This window comes from Zosterops lateralis, assembly GCF_965231275.1.
Source record: "Zosterops lateralis genome assembly, chromosome: 1".
Taxonomy (NCBI): domain Eukaryota; kingdom Metazoa; phylum Chordata; class Aves; order Passeriformes; family Zosteropidae; genus Zosterops; species Zosterops lateralis.
In genome coordinates, this window is record NC_139762.1 from 7,086,035 (window position 1) to 7,112,731 (window position 26,697).

Consider the following 26,697-nt stretch of genomic DNA (forward strand, 5'->3'; position numbering starts at 1 on the left):
TTTTACTGAATAACCCAACTTTGTGCTTCTGGCAAAGCAAGTTAAAGTTTCAGCCTCCTCTCCTAGGACAGCCCTCCCCTTCCCCTCATCAAGGTACCAGCCCCTCTTTCACCTGTCCCATTTTAATTCTTTCTTCAGCATGAGACAGCAAATCTGGCTGTGTCTTACCAAAGTTCTGCATGAGGCAATGCTCCATCTCAGCTGGAAAGGCACACAGGTAAAGTCCAGGATATCATTCACCTTCTTCATGGCCAGGTCATACTCACAGTTTTAGTCATCATGTAAAACAACTAGAATGTTTTTTATCCTTCACCACCTTTACTCCTGCTGAAGGTTGAACTCCCAGCCTAAGGCAGATCCAAGAGGCACCGCTACTCAGCCCCCAAAGAGAGCCTCGTGTCCAGCTGATGCAAAGCAGACAACTTTTTGGACAACAGCCTCAGGACAACAGCTGTCCTGTGAGCAGGGAGCTCTGGGTGCTCCCTCTGCCTGGTGGATTTGATCCCAGGTGCCAGTTTGCAGTCCACGTTTGGTAGGATGCAGGAAGCTCAGGGAGGGAGAAGTTTCCATGTCTGCTGTAAACCTGAGCTGAGGTAGAGGAAAAAGTCAAGAGGCATCAGGCCATAAAAAAGAGACCCTCTGAATGCCTGAGTCCCCTCACTGAGAATTTATGAGTCCAGATGAATTCTCCCTTCCCCTCTAAACATGGTTGTCAGTCATCTGAGCAAGTTAATTTATTTTGTCATTTAAAGATTCAGAGTATAAATTACAAAATGCAGAACTTGATACAAACTGCCTACCCAGTCTCACCTCAGTGATTTCTCATCCAGACACTCTAGCTGAACATTAGCATCCTTCACTTCAAACTACTCATACTATAGATAATCCAACACTGCCTGCCCAGCAAACCTGAGTTACAATGAAGTTTCTGGGCCAAGAGCCTCTTGACATTTACTTTGGTCTTTATGGGAAGCCCTTGTCCCACAGAGGCTCCTCTTTGTTATGGAAGCCCATGAACAAAGAGGGTTGACAACAGGCAGGGGCAGTTGTAGCAACACTTGTTTGACCAGTCCATTTGTAAATCATGCCGAAACCACACACAACACAGATCAAAACAAAAAAAAATCTGTATTCACTGGACAAACAGCAGAGCAAGTCTGTGCTGAAAGGTTTTTGGGAGAGTCTGCCAAACACAGAATCGCAAAATGGTTTGGGTAAGAAGGGACCTTAATATCATCTAGTTCCAATCCCCCTGCCCTGGGCAGGGACACCTTCCACAAATGAAAAACAACAGCTGTATTTTCTCAGCCAAGAATCACTCTGAGGAAAATGAAACACTTTCACAGCAAGGGAGGGCTTGAAATGCAGCTTATTTGCTTATTCATTCAGTTGAACTCTCTGACTAAATCACATATTGCATTATCTGCATTCAATGTCTTTTCTTTCCTCAGCTTGAGTAGGTGTTCCTTCTAAGGGACAACAATTGCAGGGACCCAAATAATTTAACTGAGAAATGGAAATTAGGAAAACATATTGTTGCCTTTTGACACCTTTCTTGATCAAAAGGGTGTTTCTGCTATATGCAACTGTCCTCAAGCAGGGCAGTAACCCAGCAAAGAAATTATTCCAGGAATGACAGGGGAATGTCCCATCCTAACTTAACAAGCTGTGACAGCTGTGTGAAGAGATGCTCCTAGGTGGCATAAGCTGTGATATCAAAGTTGTGTGACTCCTTTGCCTCTCACTTGATTTCTGCAAGATGTTTTATTTTAAGATAAAAGTCCTCACCTAAGAAGCAGCTCCATTTCTTCTTCAAGTCCTTCTGTTACACAGCATGGCTTGGATAACTTTTTAAGGAGAATTCCATATTCCAAAACACAGTGTTTATCAGACTTGGAAGAGAGTTGAGGTTTCAGAAGGGTAGTGCATACATGTCAATCAGAGAGTAAAGAGTGTCCTCGAACAGCAAATTGAGCAGACCTTTGTTTTCCTGTGCAAAGCTTGTCTCAGTCTTAAGGGAGCTGTCTTTCACTGAACCAGGGTTCTGAGCTTGCAGGCATAACACAAATGCCTGAGAGAGTCCAGCTTGAAGGGGTAAACAAAACCAAGGGTGTGCAACTAAAGGACAAAAAGCAAGAATGTAAGTAACAAAGCTCTCGAACTGTGTCTGCTGGACACCTCCGTGCAGGTGTGGGGAGAGGAGTTGGAGAGGTCAGTCTCCAGTCTCATGGATTTGACAGTGAAAACAGAGCAGTCCTGGAACAAGAAAGCTTTCCAGCTGTACAGTGGTAACTGGGGACAAATCTTGTCTCCAAAGTTGAGACAAGCTTTCAATCAGGTCTTCAGGAGTTTTGGCACAAGAAGAGAAATCGGATTTTCCTTCCTCTTCTCCACACCACTGCCTTTCTACTCAGTAGGGAGAAACTGCTCACTCAGGAGATGAATCACCTGATCTGTTGTAGACATCTGCCACAAGGTAAGATGAACAACAGCCAGAAACTCCTCTCCCTCGTGGCCCTCTACTTGATGGCTGAAGGAGCCCATATGACAGCAGACAGAGATGTCTACACTGGTCAGACAAATCCCACACCTGAATGTCCAGACTCCCGTTTGGCTGACGAGATGCTAAAAGAGGAATGACAACCAGATGGATGCATTACAGAGTACTCTGCCAACATATACCAAATAAAAGCATCTTAAAAATGTGTCACAAATATGTAATCTAAAGATATTGGAGCAAAAAACATTGCACACAATTAATAATATCCCCAAAGTAGTCAGGGTGGTGATTGAACATCATGTCTAATGGGCTAATGAGAAGGCTGACACATCAGTGAAGGACTGGAATCAGAGATTATAGCATAGGATAGCTGCTCCTTCACCCTTCCCCTCAGGGTATGTGCTTCAAGAACACTGAACCAAGTCTCTGAGTTCCCACAGTGGCTGAGACATTCCCAGAAGTCTGGGATCACCACAGAAACATTGTTCTGTTTGTCAAGGCCAACTTTTAGAAGCAGCAGAGAAACAGAAGAACAAGAAAAGCAAAGTGACTCTTGGGGCTGGATTTCAGCAAAGTGTCACATAGGAGAAGCTCTCAGCATCCCTCAGAAGTGGAAACAGTCAACAAGGTAAATCATCTACAAGAAAAGGTAGTTATCTGCTGCAAAAGAGGAAAAAATAGTTCTAGGGGGGAAAAATAATCTAAAAATACTGCATTCTGGCAATGTAAGCTGTGATAGCTGAAAGCTAAACCACTTGAACTGACCAACCAAAGAGGTTTGATCCAGACTGCAAAGTACAGAAAGTGAGCAGGGGTTACCCAAAGAGTTAATTCAGACTGCTTTTGCACATCACAAAGTGCTTTTGACCTGCACAAAATGAGCTTAAAGAAATAAAGAGGTAAGATTCTTTGGTGCAGACATGATTTTGTACCAAATTTGCACAGGACTATGCCTGTGGAAGCCACATGGAATCAGGACTACGGTCGCCTTCAGAGAAGCTTGTTAGGAGAACATTCCTCACAGAACAGTGATGCCCTGGTATCAGATGAGTGAATGTTCTGCCTATTTTCTTTTGCCATTTGTTTGGCAATTTCAGCCCATTTTAACATGAGGGTCAAGATTTCAAGAAAACAAAAATTGAAGAGGTTACACAAAAAATCATCAGCCAAGGAGAAGAAAAATCTAAATTAGTATCTTTCTCCTAAGGAGGAGGTTCTAAACTGGCCTCACATTGATGACAACACCAAGATCAGACAGTTTAGTTCTCTAAAATGTTGGTCTTTTTTCTGCTCAGCCCCCAACCTGCATGCAGCAGTTTGGGGACCAAGGTAATAGAAATGAGGATAAAAACAAATTATTTGTTCAAAGTCCTGCTTTGAACTTTTTGTGGCTTTAGATACACATCCTTCACTGCACTGCTCTGTGATCTGTGGTGGTAGCTCAACTCCAAAGGAAAAGCAAGCTGAAAAACAAAAAGGTCCCCCTGGGATGGCACATGGAGGTATTCAGCTCAATTACTTATTAAAGCACCGACACAGCATAGATTTTTTTTTTTCAGTACATTACTTATTCAATCAGAGCTCCAGCTCTCTCTGACTGATCCCTTAAGAAAAAGCAAACATCTTTTCCTGTTTGTTTCTAGCTGCATCACAAAAGACTTTAAAGACTTCAGGCTGCAAAGAAAACTGTTTGTCTTTGGGTTGTTGTACAGCAAGAGCTTGTGGGTGAATCCAATGAAGCTCTGATTGACTGGTGAGAGCACAGGGCCATCAAGCTAGGGAAGGTGCTTGGATTTTTCCATGTAATTCCATGACCCACCTCCAACCTAGAGTACCTTTGCTTGTGTGGGACAGGAGCTGCAGGCTAGAAAGCAGTGAACAATCTCTTTGTGGTTTGGGTTGATTTGATGGGGTTTTTTTACAGGAGGTGAGATCAATTTTCCATCAAGTTATTCTAGATTGGGAATAGTTTATCAGATATGTAAACACAGAAGCTGACCTTTCATCTAGGTAAGATGGGCATGCCATGTTGCTCACCTTGAAGAACAATAAGGTTCCCTGTGGAGGAGAGAGGGAATCAACCTCTGTCAAATATGCAGAGGTAGAAACTATTGCCTTGCCTTTAGATTTCCCTTAGCTAAGCTGTTGATTAAGTCATAGAATCACTGAGGTTGGAAAACAGCTCCAAGATAGAGTTTAGCTGATACCATAACACCACCTCTACTCAGGACAACCAGAGTACCATAAGGCAGACGAGCTGGCAGAAAGCCCACATGGTTTTGGAAACCAAAGGGCACCAGATCCTTCCATCACTGGGGACTTTTTTTAAAGGGATGTGCACATGAGCAAGAAGCCTGTGTTTCCTTGGTGAGCTAATGTGCATTCCTAGAAGGACAAAAATAAAAGAGTAGAAATCTTACTGCAGAATTTCTTCAAAGGACCTTTCAAGGGAGAGAATTATTGAGTCTTGTTCTATCAGACACTAGTCAGTGAACATGTGCAACTTGGGTGAGCTTGGAAAAAAAAAGAGCTTGTCTATAAATTCTTGTACTCCAGACACTGTTCCTCAGAGGCCAGCCCTAATAAACCCATCACCACAGCAATACTATAATTCAGTGGTGGCTCACTCTTCAGAGCCCTGCATCCCAGTCTCTTCTCAGGGACTCCTGCAGCAAACACACAGTGCATCAGCTGCCCTGAGGATACAGTACTTTAAAGCTAATGTGGGACATGTCAGAGAGCCCCAGCCCAGCCCAACAGACAAGGAAGTGTCTCCTCTCCCTATCCAGAGAAGAGCTCAGGCCCAGAAAGTAGTTAAATCATCCAGACAATATCCTACTAGCACCACATAATACTTTGCTAGGAGCCAGGATATTAACTAGAAATGTTCTGCAATGTGCTATGAGCTGGGAAATGTGAGCTTTAATCTTCCTCAGCTGAGTAAGAAACTGATCACGAAGCCTCCCATTTTACAAGCAAATAAAGCCAGAAAGCTACAAGAGACAATAATCATCTCACTCTGACAAAACAAATGAGCAACTCAAGAAATTGTCACCAAAACTGCACAAAGCTGAAAGATGTAGAGAAGGCAGAGTTATTGAATGCCTTCCTTTCATCAGTCTTCACCAATAAGATCAGCCCTCAGGAATTTCTAACCCAGGAGACCAGGGTAAATGGATGTCAGGAGGAACACCTTCCCCTGGTCATCAAGGGTCTGGAGAATCTCCCTGTGAGGAAAGGGTGAGGGAGTTGCTGGGGCTGTTCAGCCTCTACACAGACCAGGCTCTCCTCAGTGGTGCCCAGCAATAGGACAAGAGGAATAGGCAGAAACTGATGCCCAGAAAGTTCCACCTGAACATGAGGAAGAACCTCTTTACTGGGCAGTGACAAAGCACGGGAACAGATCACTCAGAGAGACTGTGGAGTCTCCCTCACTGGAAATATTCCAGAACCACCTGGACACCATCCTGTGCCATGTGTTCTTGGGATCACCCTCTTGGAACAGAGAGGTGGGACCAGATGACCCCTGTGGTCCCTTCTAACCTGACCCATTCTGTGATTGTGACCTCCCCAAAACCCCTTCCCTGTGTGTTTAACTTTGCCAGTAACCTGGCAGAACTTCAGGCTAATGATGATGGTAATGCTGCTTAAACTAGCAGGCACTGTTTAACTCATATTAATTAATCCTTCTGCATTTCTCTACAGCCTTGCCCAATGACAAAGCAACTGCTGACAGTGGAGGCCTGCAAGAAGTATTATATGTTTTAGCATTGTACCTTTGGACCCAGAATAATAAGCACATAAAAGAGATAGATGTGTATTTCTAATGCCACCTTTTAAAGCAATTGCTTAAAAGAAGCCTGCTTTAGCAACTCAGAAATGTAATTCTTGACCTTCCTGAGTAATCATGCTAATATCAGGAGGAGTTGTAATTATTCAGTTGTGAACAAAAAAAGGTACTGCTCATACTCAAAAGTGGAGCACTTAAATATAAAAGGGAGACCAAAGGAGGAATGTGAGTTTTCCCTGGCCACTCCAAAGGTGAGTCATGGCCAGGGGTTCCCACTCTCAACAGAGATGTGGCAGGGATAGAGAGAGTGCTCCTATGCCCCCAAAATGTGAAGAATATGAATTTGAGTCATCCAGCTCCAGCAGGGGCACAATCCAGCTCTCAGTCAATAAAGACATCCTCTACTCTCTATAATTCCCTGGCTTATTCCCAAGACACATTACAGCCTCTACAGGAGAGGAAGAAAGGCTTCAGTCACTTGCATTAAACAATCTTTATTCCCAGGAGAAATTTTACCCTAAGGGAAAGATACCAGCTCCACAGAATGCAGTAAAGTGTTCCCACTTGCACAGGGATGTTAATTCAAATTCTGCAACTTCCACACATCTTTGCAGAAAGATCTCCTGGCTCACATTTTCTGAGATTTTCTCAGCTAGAGGCTACTTAATCTGGACTAAAACAATTGAAGTGAAACAGTGGCAACAGAGCAAAACAATCAAGCTGTTCTATTCAAGATGTCCAAGAAAAAAATGGGATATTGGGGGTGTAAGAAAAAAAATTACCAGCCTGCCCTGTTGAAAGCAGAGCATGATACAGAATTTCAGAGCCATGACAAGGAGGAAGAAAGAGAGTAACCCCAAGATGGTGTGCAAATGAAGTGTGCAAAGAAACTGACTCTGCTTTTTGAAGCAGTGTCCTGGGTTGACAGTGCTCTCTATCCCATAATCCCATATCGTGGACACCCTTGTTATGTCTAAGAAGGTGATCCGTCCCCTTTAGGGGGGGGCGGGCACTGGCCTGCTGGGCTGGCTCCACTTTGGCTTTTGGCTTCCCTGCTTCTAGTCGCTTCTAGTCGCTCGCTGTATCGCAAATTTTTCTGCTAGTTTCTTGCCCTTTTCGTTCTTTTGTTTTTTCTTCCTTTCCTTCTGCCGCCTCTGTGCTCTGTTTGTTTTTGTTTTTTTTTTTCCCTTTTCCTCTTCTCCTTTCCCCCCCCCCCCCCCCCCTCTTTAAGATTTAGGACCGGCACCCGGAGCTGATCTGGCTGGAGGAGTCCAAGGAAGATCGCCGGGGCTTGTAAAAGAAGCGGCGCGCCCTCCCCCTCACAGTAACCTGAGCTTTTTCTGTTCTTTTTTTTTCCCTTGTGTCGGGGGGTGTTTATTCATTTGTTAATAAACCGGTTTTTTCCACTTTGTGTTCAAGAGATTCCTTCCCAAACCCAGGGTTGGGGGGAGGGGTGGTAGAGGTTTTGTTATTAGGGGATTCCTTGAAGGTTTTCCCCTAATTCAACCCAAACCAGAACAAGCAGAAAGGAGATGTATGAAACTTTCCATGTTTGGTCTCTTTTTTTTTTTTTTTTACAAAACTGATGTCAAGTAAAACATTGTGCAGTGGTGTCTGTATCACATAAGATCTCTGTGCTTTCCACAATCTATAAACCCCTGCCATATCATGTTTCATCATACAACAAGCTTTCCGCAGTGCCATGTGACAAGAATTTCCCTTCTCAGAGGATCCCAGGGAGTCTTTAAAGACTTTAATCAGCCTCCTCCACATATTAAAGAAAGATGGGATTAAGTCAGTGTGCTTATGCTTTCTGTGTAGGCAAAGATATAAACATCTCCTAGTTACAGATGAACAGAAAGATAGTCTCGAAACATTTAAGCAAGAGAAGTTCAGGAATTAAGATACTTTGCTAGACAGGAATGCAGAGACTGGAATGCCAAACACATGGAATCAAAGCTGACAGAGATGGGTAGAGTGACTCACATACACAAGGAGCTTGACTTTGTCACCCAGCTCTTCCAAAACAGCAAGCACAGTCTGGAAAGTACCTAAGAAAAACTGAGGCCACAAACACACAGAAAATATGATGCTTTTTTAATCAGGTTTTGTGGGAAATGGATTTGTACATAATTCTCAAAGCCTGACAAAAGGCTCACATAGTTTTGTGCATCTGTATGCAAACCTTGAGATAAAGTATGCTGACTTAGAAAGAGCATGGAATAGGACAGACATTGTTGAGAGAGAAATGGAACTAGAAACAAGTTTCAAATTATGGCCTTGCAAAGTTACTTTGGAGAAATAGAACTATGAAAGTTGTATTGTAGTAGGGCCCATGAGGGGTAACTTTAGATGATTGGCTTTAAGGCATTAGCAGCACTGTGTGGCAAAGGCTGATAGGCCAAAAACCACTTATAATGTATTGTAATTAAGAAATAGTTTAGCTTCTGATTGTAATGGCATGAATTGTAACATCTGTACCATCTCAGCCTTCACATGAAACTGAAAATGGAATAAAAGTTTTTAAAACACCTCTCTAGAGCCCTGTCTCTAGGTCAGAAAAAGAAGGTTTTCAATCACAATGTAATTTTTTCCCCACCAACACACTCAAACACAGACATTTAAAAATTATTTGTCTACAAAGAGGAATGAAATTATTTAAACAGCTCCAGTAAATTCTGAGCAAATCTCTTCTAATCTTCTCCTTGGGAGACCACTCAGCCAACATATAAATTTTGTTTGCTTCTATTTTGCAGGACAAGAAGAGGCTGGGTTGTAGATAACCTTCTGTTCAAGCTCAGCATATCTTTTCAGAAGTGGACGATAGACCTAAAAAGGAATAAGAAATAAATATGTCTCGTTGAAAAATTAGATTTTTAAATTACACTGCAGTTAAAAAACATCTTCAGACATGGAAAATACAGCATCTTCACAGGTACCTGAAGGTTTGGGCTGGTTTTTCCCCAATTTGCTCATGAGAGTGCTGCAGAGTTTTCCCTCTTTAAATGTCACAGTCCTTTTTACCATCATCTTTACAGCTTAATTTTATGACATGCACAGGTTGTTCTTATTGTGACTGTGTTCTTGCTATAAGCAGAAGTCATTACTTCCAGCAGAAGCAGCTCAGCTAAAGTCACCTCTCCCAGTGTGACATGCCCCCTCAGTAATAGCTGTGCTAATCATTCAGGCAGAACTCCTGTCTTTGCCTCCCTCCACTGCCCCAGGATGGATCATTGCCTCTGTCCCCTCCTCCTCTGCCTGGCTAATCACCCCACTGCTGCCCTCCAGCACCGTCAGATAGGTTCTCCTTGGCCAATGTGCTGACCAGGGCCTTCTAAAATGCACTTCACACTCCCTCTCAGAGTCCTGTACCTGTTTGAGCTGCTTCTCTCATACACCTGTTTCCCAGCCACAACCTTTCCCATCCACAGTCTGCTCCATGGGCACATTCCTCGCTCCCCAGGCCCACAGGGATAAATGCAGACCTAGCTTCTGTCCACAACTACACCAAGTGTCTGAGTAGCTTTTCTGTATTTTCCTAGCTAGAATTTTCCAGGAGATTTTAGATATAGTATTTTTACAACCATGAAAAGAAGAATCAAGTCTCAAATGTATTCAAAACCCCAGACTCAGACACGTCCTGCGCTTTTGGATACGTGTGAGATCCACGACATGAGAAACCCTGAATAAATCTCTACTCTGGCTCCAGCCAAAAACTGTACTTCATCTAGATTTTGGAGATGCACCTTTCTCCTTATCTCCTCCCCCTGGTGTTAACTTTTCCTCTAATAAAATCAGTACTGTGATAAGCCACACCAGGACAGCTTTGCACATTTGCTGGCTCGAGCACAAAGAAGGGACTGCCAGGAGCCAGTGCAGGGTGTGGTACAGGCTCGAGCAGCCCTTAGGAGGATGCTATAAGGTCATATCCCTGCCACAGTGAATCCTAGAGGCTGCCAGTCTGGTCTACAAGCCCTCTGCACTGACTCATAATCAGGGCAGCCTCGCTGCTGTCTCCAGGTTCAGAGAGGTTATAGAGCCATAATGAATCATACCCAGCAAACTGAATTACTGCTCTCATCAGTAAGTGAGATCTAGCATTTCAATGCATTTTATCCTCTTCAGGACAGCCAACAACAGTGTGTGTACACATATGAAAAATTCAGGAGGAAAATGCTGCAGAGGTAAACTCTGGGGATGTGGTAGGAGACCTGTTTGTTCTTGTGCAGGTCTCTGTACAGCCCTGCAGTAGCTTCAGTGTCTGTAACAGCCACTCTTTCCCAGATTAAAAAAAAAAAAAAAACAAAAACCACCCTGAAAGTTTTCTCATCTAGGAAATAAAAATAGTGGGTTTGTTTTGTCTTTCAACTGATGGCAAAATACCCAGTTTTTATGTTTCCCTTCTCCTGAATGATAGTTTAAGCCTGACCAGTGAAAAATGGATTTATTTCTTCATTCCCATCTCCACCTTCCACAACAGCAGGTGGAAGTGACTTAATGGACACATTCTGCACATGGATTTAGTTTTGACCAACTCCTTCCTTTTTACAAGCCAGATGTTACAGAAATTAAAGTTTCATTTCTACATTTCTATAACAGATTAAGTATATGAAGGGGTAGAAGAGAAGGAGCATCCACAGCAAGTGGAAAGAGACGCTGTTCATTAGCCAAAACATCATTAAATGTTTTTTAAAGCCACCTCACAGTGACTGAGTCTTAGTGTCTTCCACTGATTAAAGCAGAGAATCCTGCTCACTCCTGCCTCTGCAACAGACTCATTCAGTGACCCCAGGCCAGGCATTTAACATGTGTGTGCCCCAGCTCCTCTTCTCCACAGAACAGTGATATAGAGCTCCTGGAGGTTTATGCAGATTTATGGGGTTAGAAAATAAAATGCACCACTATTATGAAATGTCACATTACTCAGCATGGTATTTTTAACTAACTACATGAGGGCCTGGAGGGCTCAGAGAAGTACGTGTATATATATATATATATATATATATTCTTTTAATGTTCTCAAAGAATATTATTGCTCCCATTCCTGGTAAATATGCACATCAGAGTAAACAAAACATTGAGCAGGCAACTATGGCTATACTGGGAGTATAAGTAATTCAAACAAAACCAGCTCCTCTATTCACTGAAGCATCTGTAATGAACACTGGCTATTTCTTACTCCGCTATTCTGTAAATTTGATAAACCCTAAGTGCTTCTCAGCAAAGATTCAGCACAGCAAAGCTGCATTGGTGAGTGAACTCAGGCACTGAGAAAGCAGGCTCCATATTACTTGCCCATCAGTATTTTTACAAAATACACACAAAGCATTTACTAGAAGTCTGGAAAGTATTATTGTTAATACATCATTCTAAATTAAAATGTGTCAAAATAAATGAACAACCACATTTACTGACATAGTTTCTTTTCCTGTTTATTGGACTTAAGCACTTAGCTTGCTAATTGAGAAAATTCAGGCATTTGCAATAAGCTTCTCAGCCATTAGTGTAAATGAATCCTCCATTATAGACCATATGAAAAAAAATTGCAAACAAATAATTAAGAATATTTCCTATACTCTGTTCCTGTTTTTCAGGGTAAAAAGCTGCGCAGTTCAGAGGGATAAGCAAAGCCTTAAATTCTTCCTCCTCAGGGAACTTGGCTGTAATACCAGCAGTACATCATTGCTGATAAGTGCAGCAGTACCACAGGCTTTTCACAAGCAGTATTTTTCATGCCAGCTGAGGTTTGGGGCCAGAGCAGTGCAGCTCCCATGAAGCACAGAGAAGAAAAGCCAAACAGCCCCAACCCAGAGCATGGCACTCAGGTGTGTCTGTGGAAGGGGATTCTCCAGGTCTGTGATGACTGAAGTGCCTCCACAGAACCTTGGGCAGCTCCTCCTGTGTGACTCTGGGAGTCTGTCTCCTGAGGCAATTATATAGATGTATTTTTATAATTGAGGTCCAAAGGGAATAAAGGACTCTCAATAATGCATAAAAACCCAAGGACATAAATTCCCTCTCTGCCATAGCCTCAAACCTAATCTATCAAACCATGATATTTAACAAAAGTAATTACATGTATCACAACACAAACCTTATTATTGTCCATAATTTAATTGTCCTTGCTTAATTATGGCCCTTTCTCCAGCTTATCTTTATACCCTGCTCCACAACATTGACAGTACTCTGACTGCTTCATTTACAAACCCTAAACTTCTCTCCTGGGACAATTTGGTCACATTCTGAGAGTCCCACAACTAAAGAAAATGCTAATGATAAATAATACATTATAACAGGGCATAATTCAACCTGCCCTCTCTGAAAAATGCATTTGTACAATGCTACCTTGTTCTTTAGAACAAATCAAATGTGCCATCCTGTTATTACATCTCACACATGAACAGCCTCAACAGGGCTTTTACTGTCTACACTGTCCCTGCCACCTTCTAAGAGCAAAAGCAGCTACAAATTATTATTACAAGGGACAATCCACATGGATCCTCCCATCTCCTGCAATGCTCCATTAGCCAATCACTGGAGCAATTCAAAATTTACAAATTACAAAGATGATGCTGGTGATTATCTAGTTTTAATCTACCTAAGTACATTTGATCTGCCCTGAAGAGATTTAAATTAATAAGTCTCTCACAAATACTTGCTACTTCTGATAGGTTCATTGTTTTTTTTTCTAAACCAAAGCCAAATTACTCAAAGAGATTTGCTTAAGAAATCAAGCATTGTTTTATTTTTCAAATCATATCAGTTTTTCTTTCTTAAAAGAGAAAGAATACTCATAAAGCAGAAACAATAAAACAGTGTTTGGAAATACTCTGAAGACTTCTCCAAGGAACCACACCTGAAACAATTATATTCTTTACTTCAGCCATTCTGCAAGCCTATCTTAATCAGTTTAACAGGTTAAAAAAAAGATTGGCTACACAAATCACCTTAATCGAACTTCTATCAATGCCTATTATATTTTTGTGGTTGCTTTATTATTACCTACTTTGCAGTAAATTACCAACCTAAACCAATTCTAGAAAACAACCTCTCCCCTCCAAAATCTAACTCAACAAAATATAATTATTTTAAATCAATAAGTAGGTCATTATAACCTTCCTGGGTAATAGGGTCACTTCTATAAATCCACCCACTTACAAGGCAATTCACCAAAGCCAAGAAAACCTGTTAGGTTTACATTTTCCCTTCCTGATTTTTTTGCAAGATTAATACATCTCAGCAGAGTCAATAATGCAATCAAAAATCCAGAAGTAGCAAGGTGCTCTGTGCCTTCTCCCTGCAAAACCCCACAGGACAGTGTCACAGCCAGTCTGGTACTCTGTCACAGGCACATGGCTTGTATAAACACAAGTGACCAACTCCCAGACAATCATCTTCTCTCTCATGTTTTATTTTTGCTTAATTAACCAACTAGCCAACCATCCCTGTTTTAATAGATTACTAAAATAGATCTGAATTCTAATGCTGAAATAACATATTATTTCTGTCTGTTGACATATATTCATTGCTCTAGAATCTCCTGGTTATTTTTGTCATGCTTAGTGGTTCTGATTAATCTTTTTCCTCAGGGAAGAGAGGAGGCCCCAAAGAGGTGAGATGACTCTTTAATTTTTGCTGTTATGAAAAAAAAAAAAAAAAAAAAAAAAAAAAAAAAAAAAAAAAAAAAAAAAAAAAAAGGAAGAAGGATTCATCAGATTAACCCACAGATGACTGACTTGAGCTAGTCTGGTTGAGTGAGTGACCAAGGACAATCACCACAGTGGTTTCCACCAGAACACCTCACGACCTGTTTGGGTATTGATGGAATTAGAAACAAGCTCAGGTTAATACCCATATCCTACAAAAATACTGGGAAATCAGGTTCAGCTAAGAGACATGGGATCATACCCACAGAGGGGATTCAGCCTCTTTGAAATGCTCTCTTCAAGGCAGGATGGTCTGCTACAGGACAAAGTCCCATTGTTGCCAGGCAAGTTGGAACTTTTGAGACTTCAGTTTCCACTAACCACTGATTCATCACCCACCACAAGCTCTATGTTCCCATCTTGTGACTTTATTCTATTTTACCTGCCCATCAGTTTAATTGTACCAGAAGAGCTGCTCTGTGCGCCCTGCCCTTGCTTTTTTAAATCACATTCATTATCACAAATGATCCCTCAGAAATCAAAGAAACGCTTTTTGCATTTTTGGTTCCTGGAAACCCCTACTGCGGGCATAGGCCTTGGCAATGGAGGCGAAACTACATCAAACTGCCCCATTTGACCTCTGTCTATAGGAGGTTTTCCTCTCTCCAATGATCTAACACATTGTCTCCAACCTATACCAGGAAGAAAGGATGAAACCAGAGCAGATTGCTGTGTTATGACCTGTTTTTTCTCCACCCTGCCAAGATCTAGCTGTAGCCGTCCAAAAAATGTAAAGAAGTGGTTGGGGGAATTTCACATTGGTGAGCCACTCTTTCAGAAGAGCTCCTCAGCAAGACAGGACTTAACCTCAGGATGACTTTGAAGTTTATAAAAAGAACTATCATTTAAGTGAAAGGCTCTAACCTCAACAAAATGAAATTGGACGGACAGGGGGATGCAGCTCTGTATAAAACAGAATCAAACTGACTCATTGCATTATGAATTTTTACTGCACTGTTCATGCTAACACACTGTATTACTGACAGGCCCTCTGGCTTTCTGCATTTTCACAGCCATGAAACTAGCCAGGGAATCCACCATCAACTGCAAAATTATAAGGCAGGAAGAAAAAAGAAATGGTGTGGAATATGTAATTGCAAGAAGCTGATTTTAATGGAATGAAGCTGGAAAGCTAAGCTAAAGAGCAGGAATGGTTATTCCTTTCCTTGCTGTTTGTCCACTGCCTCCCTGTCATTCATTCCTATCTACTGGGGCAACAATTCACTACTGTACATCATTTAAAACCAATAAAAGAGATGTGCAAGGAGAGCCAGGTCTAACCATGTGGAAAAGGAAAGTATTGAGAAGGAGATAATTAACTCTTTTAGCTTCCAGGCCATTTTATGCAGAGAGCAAAACAGAAAGAGGTGGCTGAATTCCCCAGTGATCTCTCCAGTCAGGTTTGCTTGGCCCCTGCAGGGGTACAAGGTGCTTGCAAGGCCCCTGTGAGTGACAGCTGTATTCTGTGCCCTTGAGTTTTATAGCTGAAGCAGCACCAGGGGGTCAAAAGCAGGTCTCTGAGCACTCCCCACCTCCACCCCAGGCAGGCTGGCAGCTTTTCAGCCACACAGCATTTTGGGGGGGAACAGGGCAGCGACGTGAGGTTAAGTCAGACACCAGGGAGCTGCTCCTGTGGTGTGTTCCCTGCAGAGAGCTTCAGCTGCAACACATGTGGCACAGGCCACTGCTGTTAATTATTTTATCTTTTAAAATGAGGGGGGAAGGTTGAGTAAATGAGATCAGATCAATCAAGTTTAAATTATTCAATGTCTTAATATTTCTGAAGGGGACTTCTATTCGATTACTGAGCTCCTCCATCTCAGTTAATAATTAAATAATACGCTGGCAGGCACAATGCAGCATGATCATTTCTATTATTACTCATGATGATATCTGGTGCTCCTCTACACATGTAGCTGGGAGTTAGTAGTTTTGGCAGATCATTAATTTCCTAGTTTAACTAAAAGCTTTAAAACCTTGTTGCCTGTAGTTAGGCCACTTCCAAATCTCATAAATGGTGGAGTGTGTAAGGCTGTGCTGATGTAGAAGAAGTTTTTGCACAGCTGAAGACCTTGGTGAAATTCACCTTTGTTATTTAAACATGTGTTCTGCAGGAACCTTGCTATATGGTATTGTTTATTTATTATCGTGCATTATATTTCAAAAGCTGTTGTAAACTAAAGCCTTTGGCTGACAGTGAGACGTGCAGGGTTGCACTGGAGAGCCTGAGACAATGATTTCTTCCTTGGTTTTACAAGGGCTGGAATCACATAGTTACCAACAATGACTATCTCTCCTGCTTTGTCTACGTGGGCCATAAAGCACAAACCTCACCTTCAGACGTGCTGGAATTCACAGGATGGGCACAGAACTAAAGACCTGTGCCTACTGAATCCTCCCAGCTGGCATGACTTCCAAGTGGGAGCTTGGAAGTGATTATATACCAGTGATTCTATACAATTGCTGACCACTGTTTACAGACAGGAAGGAGTTTTTGAGATGCTTCCAAGAAGCCAGAAAGCACAGTCACCACCCTTTTTTCCACGCTGCTTGCTGCAAACAAGTCCAGATTTATTCTGTCAAGATTATCAGTTACAACCTGACTGACCTGTATCCAAATTCAACTATTTTATAACTTTTTCTGTCTCCTAAGGAAGAGATTTTGCTCTCTGATCACACCTTGTTAGGAAAATTCATTCTCACAGACCTGGATGGTGGGATCAGATTATTGCATCATTCCTACACCAAATATCTCTCAAAATCAAATCTGTCTTTACAACAAGGAATAAGAACCGTGTTTTTCTAAATCAATCCATTTTACCAGAAGAATTAGCAAAGCTCTACATTTTGAAGCAGACAGGAAAGGAAAAGAAAAATGGTATTCCCAAACTTGCTCACCTCCTCAGCCCCTGGGGTGGGTGTAACAGCCAATCTCGGCTCCGGTGCTAATTTCACAACATCAGCCAAGGACACATTCCTCTCAGCTACAAGTCCTGCAATGAGATTCACAATCCTGATCAATGCAAAGAAACACCATGAGGGATGTGCCTTGACTCCTTGGCAAATTAATACATTATATTGATCTCCCCTGGTCAGGTCAGCATTCAGGATTGAAGGATAAATGGCAGAAGATCTTACATTCCTATGAGCTAGCCTGGGAAGTGGGGACTCTGTGATTGAGTTTTTGCCAGTCACTCAATTCGTACCCTGGGGAACAGGTAAGCAGCAGAAATGCTACTCAACAATATCAGTAATTATTTATGGTTACAACAATACAGTAAACAGCAGTGAAAATATGTGGAAGCAAGAATTTCAAGGACAAAATGTGACTAAACATAAAAATGAAGAGAAATGAAAACACTTCCAAGAAAATATGCTACAAATTATTAAATATATTTCTATGTAAGAAAGCAGAATAATAGGAGAGTTCTGCTATGACAGCATTTTGCTTTGTGAGCAAATCACAGCATTTCAGGAGCTCCCTGTACACCTGCTAAGAACCCCAGGCTAACTGTGAAACACCCCAGATGCACATTGTAATATTATTAAAGAGCCCTTGCCATCAGTATTTCATTTATATTAGCAAGTCCTCACTTTTCCTCAATTCCTTTGCCTGGCCAAGAGTGAGGCAGCTGAAAGCATCAATCAAAAATGCCATTTAGGAACACACACAGCAAACCCCCTGGGGCTTGGCTGGCAGAGGACGTGAGCAGAGGAGTCCCTCCATCCGAAATCCTCGCTCAAACGCTCTGTCAGCCAAGCCTCCACATCTCCTATGCCAAACTGGCAGAAGAGAATACACAGCTCCCACACACACAAAATATGCACACAAACTTTAATGATGGCTCCACGTTTCATGTGCATTCAAGGACAAGGAGTTTGCCTGCAGCATTAGGTGCTGGGAGGCTTCTGAAGCAGAAGGCAAAGTTTGAGTATGAAGAAAAACAGTTTGGAAACTCGACCCACAAGGTGCAGAAATGGTCCCATTGTGGCTTCAAATACACAGATAATCCAAGTGTTTCCACTGTTGTGCAAAAGCCTGCTAGGTCTGACAGAACCTTTGTGCCTTTTCTGGAGACAAAGAGGAGAGCATGCTGTGTGCATTAAACACATCAATTCAGGTTTTGGTGGTGCAATTTTCTGTGCTGTTTTCAAATGCAGGAGATGGTGTAGTCTTTAGATGCTATAATGTGACAGCAGAATTTGCTTCTAAAATTAAAACTTGGCTGATTTCTTCTGATGGCTGATGCCATCTTGTTCATGCTTGTTGCAAACCCATGGTCTTATATGAACTTGTAGAAAAGTCACCTTTGTCTTAAGGCCTAAATCCTGAAGATTCAAATAAAAAAAATCTGAGGCTAACTAAAATTGACCTAAACAAGAACTTCCACACTCCTTAAATTGTTTAGTTGTAAGATATTAGAAACCATTTTAAAATACATGGCTAAAAATTCATGGTTAGTATTCAAGTCTTAAATAGCTGATGGCCCACCCTTAACACACACCCACATGCATTAATAGATATAGGTTAATTGACATGTAAATCCTGGGGCTTGGACTGTTATATTACAGCGAGTGATGTAATACAGCAGGCAAGATGACTGGTCAGCCTAAGAGTATCCCAAGATTCATGCTTTTACCAGAGAAAGTGCACGGAGCCCAGGACACTTTGCATATCTTTCAACTTGATATTTAAAAGCTGGAAGATAAATATAAGGTTTAATACTGGCCAACAGTATTATAGGACTTCTTGTCCCTGCCCTCATTGATCTTCTTTGCTGGGATCAAGCTTTTGTTTGGTTTGGCCATTTTAGCAACCCAGTTTGCAGCCCAGTCTACCAACTCGGGCAGCAGGCTGCACCAGCACCTTCAGCTGGCTGTATTCTTCCTTGGATGTAGCAACTCAACATGTGAAGGTCCTAGACCTTCCCTGGACAGTACCAACCCTTCCTACACCCCATCCCTTGGTTGAGAAGCAGCCACCAGGCTTGGAATTACAATGTAAATTATATTCTCTGGCCTAATCCAAGTGTACTAAGAGCAAAAATCCATCTTTGACCTGTGTGACCTTCCAGTCAGATGCACAGAGCTTTGCTCCCTCCTCATGCCCAGTAAAGTTAATCCCAAGTATTAACTAAGTGAAATTAAATTCCCTGACTGCTCACAAGCATCTCCTTACCATGGATTGCTCTGTAAGCACTTCCCAGGCAAGCAGAGTTGGCTGTGTCAATGGTGAACACGGGCGCATTGAACACATCAGACAGAACCTGAGGAGCACAAAAGCATCCATGAAACACAAAGGGAAAAGAAATCCTTCATCACTGCTCAGGAGAACAAGCAGCTGTCCCAAGCCCCAGCCAAGCACTCAGGAACCTGTGGAAAGAAGCACTGCAGGCAACAATGAGGCCTGAACTTGTCACACAACAGGTTATTGGTAATTCTGAGATATAGGTGTACCTCTAGCCAGGAAATAAAGTCCCATTTCTCTCCAGATCTCTTGATTACAGTTCAGAGGAGCCTCAGTTTCAGTGTCATCCCTCAAAAGCTCATAGAATCAGCCCATGCTAAAGGTTTATGTCAGGGCAAGGAGACCTCCTCAGGAACCCATGGCTGGAGCCTATTTTCTTCCATCATGTTAAGGCTGACTCAAGTGGGAAAGAAAGAGAGAAGAACCAGTCATGGCTCCTCAGTCCTATACTTGGATAAAAATAAACCTCCAGCAATGTGAAGGCCTTCTAAGACTTTCTTCTTCATCTCCACCATTCTCATCCTATGAGGATCAGCAGGGAGAATGATACAGGAGCTGATTACAGAGTCTCTAAATTCACCAGTTTTCCTGTTTTTGAGGGAACCTTAGCTATGAAGATAGATCGAGGTACTTGGCTTGAGTAATACAAATAAAATTTTACAGGCAAAGAATTTATTATGGCATCCAACAGATATTGAAGTTATTCCACCACGCATCATTCTGCATTGAAATCAACACCATAAGCACCTCACATCCACTGAGTACATGTGCTCTTCCCCAGAGTTTAGGTTTAGAAAAGCAACACAGAGGGGGAAAAATTAAGACATATTTGGATAGGGACATAGGAGGTTCAGTAACTTTTTTCCAAAACCACTGTCAACAAATGCTTTCCATTTTGGTCTCATCACTTCTAGGACTGCAGGTACCCCTCAGGCTGAGCAACACGAGAAGCAGGAAACAATTCAGATATAACCTGTGCTGGTTTTATTACTTTTGCCAAAGGGAAAAGTGTCTCTCTTGACTTAAATGCATGCAATTGAGTCTAAAATAAAGCCAGAATGTCCAGCATTCAAACAATTTGGATTACTACAAGGCAACTCTGATCCTGGCCCTGCTGTGGATGGGCCCCAGGGCTTCATAAAAGATGACCAAGAAATTCAATCCATATCACCTATAGAAATATATAGTACATGAAATTTCTAAAGAATTTTTCTTTCTCTGAAATTTTTTTGAGAATCTTTAAATCAAAACCTTTGAAAACCACTGATTTTCACAATTTAAATGAAAATGGCAATTTGCTAACTAGAACCCATTGGAAGCCTGAGCTTATACTCTTAAAACACTGTCTTCTGGTAAGACAGAAAAGTCAGGATTGGCCAATTTCATTTGCAAGCAAGCATTGAGCAACAGATGAACCTCAATGCTAGAGAACAAATGAAAAATCATGGTTATCTATTAAAAAGTCCTCTGGAAATTATAAGGTCACAGAGCTCTAGTCCCACTGCCAATCATGCCAGCCAATGCTACCACTTTGTTTCAATACATTCCCCATCTGCATCTTCACCTCATCTCTAGTGGACATTTCTTGTCCTAAGTTTACATTGTACAGTCTTTTGGACAACAATTTTTTCTTTTTTTTTTTTCATTAATGAAGAGCTTTATACATTGCAGCTCTACTCCATACTGATTACTAAGAAGTGCTGTAATACTACGAATAACATTTTAATAATTTAACAAATAAATTTTTTAACCACTATTACGAAATAAAAATTATTCAAAGTTCATATATCTGGTAAGTCCTTTGGAACTGTGGTACCTCTCACAAATAATTTAAAAAGAAACTGTTAGAGGTTCTACTGCTTAAGATAATTCACTGTGTTCCATGTGTTCATTAATCAAGCACCACATATGTTATAAAAAGCTTCCTGGAACTGTGGAGAAAGCTGCCCTACTAAATTTTTTTTAACAGATTTTCCTAAGTTGTCTCCTTTGTGGTGTAAAATATAGGAGCTCCTGAACGTTGATTAATTAAATGATAGTCTTTTGTAGCCCTGGAACAAATTATCCAAAATTGACCATGATAAGGGTGGAAGCTGTTATTCTTTATGCAACTGATATGGTTTCTGAGGTTTTGATTAAATTAAAAAGAAAGATCCAATTAACCAGTGATTGAATTAAGTGAATGACACTGTATTGATCATATTATTTTAAGGCACTTCTAATGAGTTTTAAAACCAGCTGAATTGTTATACGTGAAGAACAAGCACCCCAGCCACCACTCTCCCAATCCCATGATTTTTCAGCTGTCTATATTACCAAATTACATATTTTAAGAACATTTGTTTCTCTGCCTTTATTCCACAGCATGGAGATCCTCCTGGCACCCAAACTGGAAATACAGCTTTAAAAACAAATTCATCTGTGAATCCAATCTTTCCTCATGCACCCTTAGCAGAATTACTCCTGTAAGCACCAATGTTTTAAGCAATTAACCAATCACTTAATTTCCCAATGTCACATTCTTAGGCAAAGTAACCAAAGCAGGTGAAGAGAAGTGACATCTGCAGGCAAAACATGCTAAATTTGCTGCTCCCCAATCAGCTGTACAACCAGCACTTACACACACACGTGGCTTAGATGCCTTAGGAGAAAACAGCTTTTTTGCTTTTTAGTTCTTCAGCCTCCATTTAATCCAGCTCGAGTTTTGTGGAGCAGAGAATTGACTGCAATTTTCAAAGAGAATGGTGTGCAGCTGAGGCTGGTCCTGACTCTCTGGAGCTGGTGGGAAGGGACTGGAAACCCCAGAAAACATTTCACCCTTTGTTCACTATCGCCAGTGATAAGACCTGGCCCAAGATTAGCACTTCTGGTGTACATAACTACCTCCAGGACAGTGTTGGAGCCTGTGGCTAAAGCAGAGCTCATCAAGGCAGCCCTTGGAGCCCAGAAAGCTCCTCGGATCACGCAGAGGGAGACATTTCCATTTGTTAAGTTAAAACACCATCCGTTTTCCTCTGCACTGCAACAGACGGGATCTCCCCCGACTATCACAGGGCTGACAGATCATAAACAGACATCACATCACACATGACTGGGTTTGGGCAGGATGAATCCCAATCCAGATGTCTCGCTCTGTGCTTTGGAAAGCCAGGTGAGAGGCCTCTCACCATTTGTGAACGAGGCTGTGCCAAGTCTCAGCGGGCAGGAACAGAGAGCACACGGTTCCCTGCTCTCCACAAGATGGATGAAGGATCTCGCCCAGGCTGGATGTGCACAGCAGCAAAAGAGGAGGTTGGGAAGAGAGAGAAACAACCCTAAAAAAAGTGTAGCCTCCTCCAGCAAATGGTAATAAGTAACACAAAGGCAGGGGGTTGAGGATTGTATCAGGGTGATTGTTTGTTTGTTTATCTGTTGGGTTTTTTCAATGTTTAACACCAGCATAATTTCCCTTCAGTTTAAAGAAACCAATGGTTTAACTTTGACCTGAAACAATTAAAAAAAAAAAAAAATCTCAGGTATTATATAAGAAATTTCTTTGTGATTTCTTTTCTGATTTATTTGAATTAACTGAAGAGACCTGGAAATCACCACTGCTTCAGATACACATTCATAAAACCAGTCAAGTATGAAAAAACTCTAAGTTCAATGTAAAATTAGCACTGGGCTAAAAGTTTTCAGTCTAAGCCTAAAGAAAAACCCCAAAGACCTGCAGCAAATTCACAATTCCATATCCACACTTTCCTGTGTAGCTGCAATGATTTAGATTCAGTACAGCAAAATAAAAATTGAGATGTAACTGCAAGTTCAGTTCAAGATTTAATTTGCTACTTACCTGTAAAATCTTTTTATTGTGGGATGCACCACCAGTAGCCAAAATTCTTGTTCTAGGCACTGCAATGCAATAAAAAGTACAAATCAGACTGACAGTGCATATGGTCAAGATTTGTGCTACTGAACCAAGTACAGTGAGAACAAGGAGGTGGGAGTCAGGGTTCTCTCTCTGTATCTCTAATTTACCTTCTGTAAAAAAGGAGATAACACTAATTACCCACTTTTCCAAGGCACATTAGAACACTTCCTTAGAAGAGGCAACATAAATATTGCAGATCTATTATTATTGTAGTGCTATCATTGTCAGGGAGATTTGCAAAGGAGATACAGAGAAAGAAAGGCAGTGTTATTATATTACAGCTCTGGTTTGAGGTCAGATTGGCTTGGCTCATAGCTGTATATATACAAACTGACAGATAACCTTTAAAATCAGCAGTATTTTCCAAACTTATCTCCCCATGACGTTCACAGTCAGAGTTCACTGAAACCTGGGCAATCCCTATGCGCTTGAATGACAAGGAAGTGTGTCAAAAGGCAATTAGAGATGGTCTAAATCACCTCACTAAAATACAAAAAAAAAAAAAAAAAAAAAAAAAAAAAAAATCTGAATCTTCAACCAGTGCAAACCCACAGCTTTGAGGGAGTTAAAAAATATATATCCTGTGCTCTTTAGGCTTAAAGAAACCCATCCTTTCTTCTACATTCCTGAATGTCTGCCTCACCGTTTATTTGTGTGCATGCTCCTCTGGGGCACAGCATGCAACAAGCCACACATCTATCCATAATCACAATTCAACAAGGCATTACGAACATAAATAGTCCAAATGGTCTCACTGAAGTTCTTCAAAGGCTTAAGACAAAATAAATACATAAACACTTTGATATCACACATTAAAAAAAAATCTGAACACTTAATTACCCTGATTTATGACAATAATAAGTGATACCATCATGTATACCCTCCCAAAAGGGAAATTTCACTGTGGTTATTGTTTTGTTATCTTAACTTCCTTTTTAATAAAAGCTAAAGATAATTTATTTCTCACAAGGCAAAGTCGGGCAACTTACACCGATGCCCTAAATAACTTATTGTCATTTATCCTTTCAAGTATCTTAATGACAAAAGCCCCAAAGACAGAATTAGAAATAATCAAAAGATGCAGCTCACCACACCATTTCCAGACCCCCATCTGGGTGCTCAGGTGGAGCCCAAGACCCAGACAAAGCATTGCATGGGGGGACCCTATTTTACTGATAAATTTAATTTTATTTTCCTCTTTGGAGGATATTCAGTGATGCACAAATTGGGTTTTAAAAGCCATTAGGATCTCTGTCAATGTCAGTAAACAAATAAAACAAGCAGCAGAGTGATTCCTCAGGGAAAACAAGTTTCAATTATATCAACACAGAGTGACAGATTCCTGCCAAGATTATCACAACAACATAATAGCACAGAAACCAGTGAAAAATAACTAGTAAGCCTCTGTTCCTAGAAACCACACCAAACTCTAAATTATTTGCCTGGTAGTCACAATTCTGTCTTGCTAAACCTTGTTGCTAATATAAATTCTTGCAGAACTACCACATCTAACATGAAAGCACCACATTTCAGAGACAGACAGCAAGACAGGATGAGAAACAAACACACTGGCTACACTCCCCAGCAGTTCAAACCAAGGGATAAGTCAGGCTTGCTCTCCAGAGCCTCTAGAAAGGGACTCAACCCTCTGCTGGGCTCCCACCATCAGGAAAGAGCAGTGGGCAGCATAAAAGTGCCAAAGCCACACAGCAACCACCCCTGTGAGAACAGCAAACACATCTTAGCTCAGCTGCTTCCTGCACTGCCATCAGCATGCCAGCTCTCTGCCTCAGGGCTTCTGCTCCACAGATTCCCAGATTGTTTACATTTGGAATCCAGCAATGGATTGGAGATTTACTCCTTGCTGGGTCAGGAACTTCAGGTTTTGGCTACATTATAAATTCATGCCATCACTGTAATTCAAGCCACTTCTATATCAATAAGTGATCAGAAATATAGGAGTGAATTTACAGTGCATTTTCTATTTAATACAGACCACACACAAGTAAGCGTTTTCCCCACTATCAGTTGAGTTAGGTATCTTCCATGAGGCCAAACCAGATCCCAAGTCTAAAAATGTTTAGCATTCTGCTGTCTGCACACCCACCATAATCCAGACTAATTCTTTTGTAGCAAAATACTAAGCATTGTTTCAGAATATACCTAACTACTTGATAAAAGAAACTAACTTAATTTACACTGTGAAGTTTCTATCATTGGTTGGACAGCTCATGTTCTAAACTGGATCCACTCATGAGTACAAACACACACAGACACACAGTAAAAGCACCCAAAAACCTATGCTGAAGCTACATGAAGGGCAAAACCATTCATTCTCCTCCTCTTTGAGTAAATAAGATGGCTCACTTCACTGAAACACATCCCAGCAGGTTACAGCCAAGTGTAGCCATTGCTGTGGGATGACAGACTCTGAGCTGCTGTACAGGTGGGACTGATCCATCCAGGCCACATGGAAGCAAAAAATCCCAGGTGAATGTGGTGCTCTGTAAGTGGCCAGAGCAGAGATAACATCATCCCTCATTGAGCTTCAGTCACTTCTTACAGACAAGAATTAGGTCCCTAAAAAACAACTTAAATTTGCTGAATTTTAGGTTTACTTCTTATTTCAGTCTCTCTCCAGAGAATGAGGAAAATACATTGATCACTGATTTCAGGGATTGTCTTTTTAATGCCAATATTGTGTGCTTTACTGAACAGTGGACATTTGCTCTGAGATGTGTAATTGGATACATCTTATAAATAAATAAAGCAAGCCCATCATTTATGTATAAAAGGCATTAACAGAGACATTGCTCATCCATCACCAGCAGTGTTCTCAGCCAGCTGTGTTTGAATCTGTCAGGAGCTACCATCCATCCCCTACAGCACTGCACAAAGAGAACTTCACAGTGTTACTAAAAAAAAACCCCAACAACAACAACTGTAGCAAACATAATTCAGGAATTCAATTCTTTGACAGTTGAGAGAATCAGATTTAAACATCTTTTAATTAAAAGCTCCCTCCATAGTACCTAACCAACCAGTTTATTTCCTTCCTATTGAAAAACTAATTATTTTTTAGAGAGCTGATGCTGAGTTTTAACCCTATCTAGAAAGTGTTTGCAGCTGCACATGGCACAGTATTCTTCTGCCATAGGCACATCTTCTGGGGATCTATTCTCTTCTGTGGAACGTGGTGATTCACCTAACAAAACAGAGTTAAAATAATGGTTCCCACTGGACAGGAGGAGGGAGGAAGACCCAAGTAAAGAAGTTTGTTTATGTGGGAAGTTTGAGCAAAAGGCACTTTCCCACACAAGGCTGAGAAGGGAGCACACTTTGTGCACGTTACTGTGCACACAAAAATACTCATTGTGCCTTCCACAGAGATTCAGCAAGAACTGAGTGATGTTAAAGTTCATCTCCTGTCTCTTGCTTTCAGCCAGAATATTGCTTTCATTGAAAGGTACATAGGGAAAAGAAAAAAATCTGTCACTGAGAATAGAGAGAAATTACAATGTATCTTCAGAATTGTCAGTGGTC

General features: G+C 41.3%; 1 protein-coding gene across 1 annotated transcript in view; it reads right to left on the reverse strand.

The window, feature by feature from the left end:
* Positions 1 to 8,370: 8,370 nt before the first annotated feature.
* XYLB (xylulokinase) overlaps positions 8,371 to 26,697 on the reverse strand; it is an 81,784-nt gene continuing 63,457 nt past the window's right edge. Inside the window, exons 16-19 of the mRNA XM_083860062.1 lie at positions 23,077 to 23,135; positions 19,176 to 19,263; positions 16,895 to 16,989; positions 8,371 to 9,119 (exon numbers count right to left, since the gene is read on the reverse strand). Of these exons, the coding sequence (XP_083716188.1) occupies positions 9,036 to 9,119; positions 16,895 to 16,989; positions 19,176 to 19,263; positions 23,077 to 23,135 (326 nt within the window). The 3' untranslated portion in view covers positions 8,371 to 9,035. The remainder of the gene's footprint in view (positions 9,120 to 16,894; positions 16,990 to 19,175; positions 19,264 to 23,076; positions 23,136 to 26,697) is intronic.